This window comes from Octopus bimaculoides, chromosome 19 (genome assembly GCF_001194135.2).
Source record: "Octopus bimaculoides isolate UCB-OBI-ISO-001 chromosome 19, ASM119413v2, whole genome shotgun sequence".
Lineage (NCBI taxonomy): Eukaryota > Metazoa > Mollusca > Cephalopoda > Octopoda > Octopodidae > Octopus > Octopus bimaculoides.
This window is the reverse complement of record NC_068999.1, coordinates 26,237,595-26,244,096: the sequence shown is the minus strand read 5'-3', so window position 1 is coordinate 26,244,096 and position 6,502 is coordinate 26,237,595. Positions and strand designations below refer to the sequence as shown.

The window sequence follows — 6,502 nt, the reverse complement described above, 5'->3', positions numbered from 1 at the left end:
AACCTAGCAGTTGAGGGAACCCGTGGAAGAGGTAGGCCCAGGAAGACCTGGGATGAGGTGGTGAGGCAAGACCTTCGAACATTGGGCCTCACCGAGGCTATGACTTCTGACTGAGACCTTTGGAAATATGCTGTGCGTGAGAAGACCCGGCAAGCCAAGTGAGACCTAAACCCAAAGCCTCTGCCAGGGGTGTAGCCAACCCACTTATGCATTCCCTTCCTTCATTGGACACTAAACTCCGCTTGCGAAAACCTGTTGAGGCAAGTGAAATTGAAATCGAACTAAATTCGATGACTGGCATCCATCCCAACGTCGTCCCCTTCATTGGACACGAAACTCTGCTTGTGAAGACCTGTTGGGGCAAGCGAAATCGTGATGGCACCTGTGCCCAGCATCGCCTTTTTTTTGTTTGTTTTACTGAATCACTCAATATACCCACCCTTAATGAACCAGTCGTCTCACTAGATCTTGAATAGCCAATTTCTCTTTTTTTTTTTCGAACTGCATTGCACGCCTCTTAACGGGCTAACGGTGGAGTCCTCGCTCGACCCGTTAGAAATAGCAGTCAAATTTCTTTCAAATCACTTCCCCAGTAAACTTTTAAAAAAAGGGCACATTCGATAATGTAATTGAGTGTGCATTATTTAGTATGTAAATATATGATGGCGACCTTTCGAATGGTTATACGTTAAGTACTTTTAATGATATCTGTTCCAACAATGTTGGCTTGGAGCAAAATAACAACACCAATTCTGTAATCTTTTAAGAGTTCTCTGTAAACATAGAACTTCTTCCACCCACTTACTTAATCTTGTTTCTGGAGTTAAGAGGTTCTAAGATGACTAAGGGTACAGCATCTCAATATAATTAAGGAAAATAAAATATTTCAAAATACAAGCTTTCAGTTATATTTCACGCGATCACTGCCATTCAGGTCAACAAATAGGACTGGAGTGTTTTGTCAACGTTAAAGTACCACCAACCCGCAGGAGATTTGTTTATAGATACCCTTAGTTTAACAGATGATTCATATAGAGGTTTTGTGTAAATAAAAGAAGGCGAGACAGTGGCATATGAAATAAATAAATAAATAATTGTTAATCAAATACTTATGATTATCTTCGAAATGATTGTCAATGTTGGGTGGTTAAAAAAAAAAAGGAAGAGAAAAATTACAAAATATTGTGATGAATATCACAGATTAAAAACGAAGCTTACCAAGTGCTTTTGCTCCCGATAAAAGGGATACATTTCTGGCAGCGCAGAGAGCCATAGCCATAATTAGTGATCACCTTCAAATAAGTTCGAAGACGAATCACCACCAACAAATTTCATGGACTTTATAAACGACTCGCGTTGCTGAAGCTTTACGGAGTTAAATGTTGTTCGCAACAACAAAATTTATAAAAACAAAAATTACTACTTTAGTAATTAATGATTTTTAATAAAATATAAATGTTAATTATTTTTGAAGATTTAATGAATTAAAATTATTCTTCTTTATTATATTTGTTTGTACATGTTCCCTAGGCGTGTCATCGAATTCACTGCGGGACAGTCGATCAAAGGTCGATTTCAGAAGTAACTCACAACTGTAAGCATGTTGAATGCAACTGGAACGATGAGGTGTATGGGTATCAAACTAAACTCCTTCTGCCGACAAGGTTTGTCAAATTTATTCGTTATAAAGTACTTAACTTACTTTCAAGCAACGCACTCTCCATTGTGTTCTTATAGAAATGCTTTGATTTATCTCGATTGATTTGTCAATCAACAGTTCCACTTTCTGACCTCTTCTCCAGATTTATACAGAAAATTACAGAATGTTCGTCATTAAATCAAAAACGTGTGTTTAAGCACTTAAATTCCCCACAGATCTGCCCGTATAAACAAGAACTCCATTTTATCCTATTATTTATTTTATATCTGTATAACAAACGATCTATTGATAACTTTATTACAGTTTTCACTTGATTATTAAACACAGTCAACAACAGGATTCTAGTAAGTTGTTGAAGCATTTTTCATATTTTACTGGACGAATGAACAAGAAGTCTAAAAGAATAATACTTCATTGAAAAAGATTTCGAATAAATCAGTTTAACTTTGTTTTGAAATAGATATCGGACAACTAAGCCGGAAACATTTCATCGTTTACCGCTAGGCAATATTATTGTTTCCTCCTTCTCTCATATATATATATATATATATGTGTGTATGTGTGTATCCTTTCTATCAATATATATATATGTATATATAATAGTGGGATAGGCTGGTTTATGGGGTTACCCGGGGTCTCCCATAAATATGGAACGATTTGACCTCTAGCCCAGGGTAACTCCATAAACCGGCCTACCCCACTATAATATTAACTGGTCTACATCTTACAATGTGCTTCTTCTCCGGATTTATGCATTTCTACAAACGATATTTATTCTTTTACTTGTTTCAGTCATTTGACTGCGGCCATGCTGAAGCATCACCCTTAGTCGAACAATTCGACCTCAGGACTTATTCTTTGTAAGCTTAGTAATTATTCTATCGGTCTCTTTTGCCGATACCGCTAAGTTACGGGGACGTAAACACACCAACATCGATTGTCAAGCGATGGGGGGGGGGACAAACACAGACACACAAATACACACACACATATATACGACGGGCTTCTTTCAGGTTTCGTCCCCAAATCCACTCACAATAATCATTTCATCGACCAAATTGTCTCGTAGTGTGGATAAATAGTTTAAATTGCTCGATATACGCTAGTGAGCCTAGTCTGTTATGTGTATTGATACGTGAGTTAAGCCATAACGATGGTTTCTAACAGCTGGGATAAGACTTGTTTCACACCCATTTGAGGACCGTGAAACGATAGTGTAGATGTGAAGAATATAAGGAAGCTTGCTTGTCACATCTTAGTCTGTTTAGATATTGTCAGTTAAAATAAATCGATTGATACATGAATACAGAAGCAAAGAGGCGAACCTTTCCAACCAAATAATTCAATAAATGCAAACTTCAGTTGAAAAGCCTTAGTAAACATTGTATATACAGAAACGGTCAGAAATATTGCTCTTGACAGAACGAACTAAAATGAAAGGAGTATTAGAAATGTTTGTGGAAGAAATAGCATTTTTAAAACAATACAATTTGATGAGGTTCAATGCAGACAAAAGTTTGTTTTCGTATTTTAAGACAGTTCTATTATACAATACAGTTAGAAGTTAGTTATCACAATGGAAAGAAAATAGAAATAGAATTCCGAAATTCCAGTCATATTGTATAAGTTCCAGAAAAAATTAGATTTTTTAATGAAATTTTCTTCAAATATGCTTCATATGGTGTAGATCCCAATTATATCGGACTTTGATGAGAAAGAACTTTTCTGGGGGTGGGGAGAGAAGTTTCAGAAAATCCACTCGAGTCCACTTTGTTTCTTCATAACTTTCGGAAAATATGTATATTTTTGGATGTATAAATTACGATTATATCGATATTTGATGTGAAAAGAAAAATACTGAGTACGCACACATACATACTGATATATTTCAGATTTTCTTTCGAAATTTCAAGTTTCATTTTGAAAATATATGTGATGTGTTAGTATGCGAGCCCATCATTCTTTTTTTTTTTTTCCTATTAAATTCCGAAAGTTATAAAGATAGAAAGCCGACTCGTGTGAATTTCTCGAAACTCCTCTCCCCACCCACAGAAAATATTTTTCACAACAATTTCGATATAATCGGAATCTACATCATCTGAAGCGATTTGTAGAAAATTTCATTTGAAAAATATTTATTTTTCTGGAAGTTATGAGGAAACAAAGTCGAGGTGGGGGCAAATGTGTAGGTGTGCCATACTATGTAGGCCTTACTCGTTCAATAACGAAAGATGGGTATTTTTGGTGACATCTCAGCAATTGATTCCAGTTGGTGCGAAGATTTATGAACATATTTAGACTCAGAGCCAAAGCAAGCAAAAAGGTGGCTAAATTCAGTGAGAAATACAGTCCAGTATTACATGACGTCACATATGCAACTTGCTCCCGTGTACGACCGTATCTGATAATACACCCATAGATATATTGATAGGAGCAATCATTTATTTAGGTAATTTGAGAAAATACTATAATTTAATTGTAACGATGTGCAGTTTTTTTTTAGCTGTTGAACGAACTTCTAAAAGCACTAATGATAAGAAGGAACTACTTGAGCTATGAGAATCACTTTAAGTTGTCAGTGGAAATGTACTGTGATGCTATTAGCTTTTGGGTTATAAGGAGTGATTCAAATTCTCATGCAGTTGATCGACTTCGAAAGTTCAGGAAATAAATTGGTTTCAAATTGGCTTCCTTTGTCAATTGTGATTGTGACTGAGATACTGAAATGAGAAATCCATTGCTGTACAAAATCTGTAGCAACTACTTCGGTAGTCATTTTTGTGAGGGTAGTAACTTCAGGTCATCAGTTGTATTTGTCTGTGCAGGTAAGCAAATCAAAAAACCCTTAGATGGAAGATAGTACCCATGATATTGAGATGCACATGATTAAATCTTGTATCTGCCAATACAAAAGTATCCCAGGGCTGTTTTGACATGTCAAGAAATACAATTCTTTGACAAATGTCAGATGTCTTTGTTGATATTGGTCCATATAAATTTAGATTAAATCAGTTTCTGCGTCACAGCGATGCTGGGATGTGCTAGGCAGTGAAATGCAGAGGAAACAGTGACAAGGCTTCTCTGGCAATATATGGACTGTGTGAAGAGGGTGGGGAGTGACCTAGGGATATGAGAAGCAAGGGTGAGTCCTAATTGTAGCATGTGTCCAAACTCAGCCTTAGTGATTTTTAACTTAGCCATATCAAGTCTCCATAGACTAATAACTGGATGCCCATTAGTCACAGTGTTATGTACAGCAGAGTCAGTGTTTTTATTGTTAAACATTGGTTGAGCTGGATCAGCATGCTGTTCCAAGACCACATATCTCTTGTGAGTGTCAAGAAAACAGGACTAACACAGTTAAGCTGGTTGTAGTATCCACTAATCTTTGTCATTTTCAATTTATTAGAAGTTCAAAATTATGTAAGATGTCACAATGAAAATCCATTTGAAACTATGATAAAATCCCATATTCAAGGTTAATGATTTGTTACCAAAAGTATTTATAGGTAACTGGTTCATCGCTTGCAAAACAATATCATATGCTTTCCTTTCTCCCCGCAAATTTGAGGGATATCAAAATTTTGGGCCATATATCAAGAAATTCATTTTTGACATGCTGTCATACTCATAAAATAAGCAACCATCAAGACTGAAGCTAAGCAAACCTGTTGCATTTACTTACTACTTCAAATGCATCTTGTAGCTTTGTTAAGCTATACGCAAATAAACTAGTGGAGACGGGAATACATTTACCAAAAGTTTATTACTTTAGGTACAATAGGGCTTACTTAAGTTGTCAGTTATTTCTGTATAGTTCACTCAGATTCGTTTCATGCTCGCTGTTAGCATTCTTTTGTTTACCTTTTCCTTTCCGGAAGTCATTCTGTTTTCCTGCTGACCAACTTCCTAGCTAGCCCGTAGCAAAGTATCTGTTCGTCTTTCTGTCTACAGTTCGACCTACATACCCCCCTCCCCCCGAACCGTAGACTGTCAATAGAAATGGGATAGTGTTTCAATTGTCCTGCCCCTGCGTTTGGTTACTCGATTCTTTGGGACTGTTCCTTGTCAAGAGTTGGTGTGATCTGACGGGGCTGTCAGTATCGAGATGGGCCGGTTACAATCTATCAATGGAGACTGTCTTGTCGTCCATCAATTAGGAGTTGGAATGTTTTATCTCCCGGATGTATGATTTGATATAGACCATTGTAGGGGGACTGGAGGGGTCTTTGTCGTGTGTCACGTCGAACGAACACAAAGTTAGCCGTGTGGAGGTCATTTGGTACGGACGATCTGAGTGTACCGTGTATCGACATAAGAACAGGGCGCAACTGGCCTATGTTGTCTCTCAGTTCAGCAAGGTACCTTTTGACATCCGGGTCTGACTTTGTATTCGGAAGGAACTCTCCTGGCACTGTAAGGGGAGTGCCGTACACCATTTACGTGGAGGAAGTGTGGAGATTTTCTTTTGGAGCAGTGCGGATTCCCAGCATATTACCCATGGGAACTGGTCGATCCAATTTGGCGGTGAAATCTCTCCACTAATCCATTGGCCTGTAGGTGGTAGGCTGTTGTGCCATTCATTGTGATTCCAAAAAAGTCACAAATGTCATTCCATAGCTTTGAGGTCAAGACAGTGTAGGAGAGAGAATAGTGATGTTGTAGGAGAGAAATGTGTTCGCATGGCTGATGGTACGCTTGCATTAAATGAGGATGCAAAGAAAGAGGTCTGGAGATGCCACTACGATAGATTGCTTAATAAAGAGAATGAATGGGAGAAAGAGAGCCTGCCGTATGTCGACCCAATAGAGGGACCAGCTATCCGAGTTGATAGAACCAGGG

General features: G+C 37.6%; 2 protein-coding genes across 2 annotated transcripts in view; one reads left to right on the top strand and one right to left on the bottom strand.

The window, feature by feature from the left end:
* LOC106883267 (trifunctional enzyme subunit beta, mitochondrial) overlaps window positions 1-1,378 on the bottom strand; it is a 25,992-nt gene extending 24,614 nt beyond the window's left edge. The window contains exon 1 of the mRNA XM_014934209.2: window positions 1,219-1,378. Coding sequence (XP_014789695.1) covers window positions 1,219-1,279 — 61 coding nt within the window. The 5' untranslated portion in view covers window positions 1,280-1,378. The remainder of the gene's footprint in view (window positions 1-1,218) is intronic.
* A 162-nt stretch (window positions 1,379-1,540) lies between these two features.
* Window positions 1,541-6,502, top strand: part of LOC106883270 (trifunctional enzyme subunit alpha, mitochondrial) — an 83,861-nt gene continuing 78,899 nt past the window's right edge. The window contains exon 1 of the mRNA XM_014934213.2: window positions 1,541-1,664. Within this exon, the coding sequence (XP_014789699.1) occupies window positions 1,601-1,664 (64 nt within the window). The 5' untranslated portion in view covers window positions 1,541-1,600. The remainder of the gene's footprint in view (window positions 1,665-6,502) is intronic.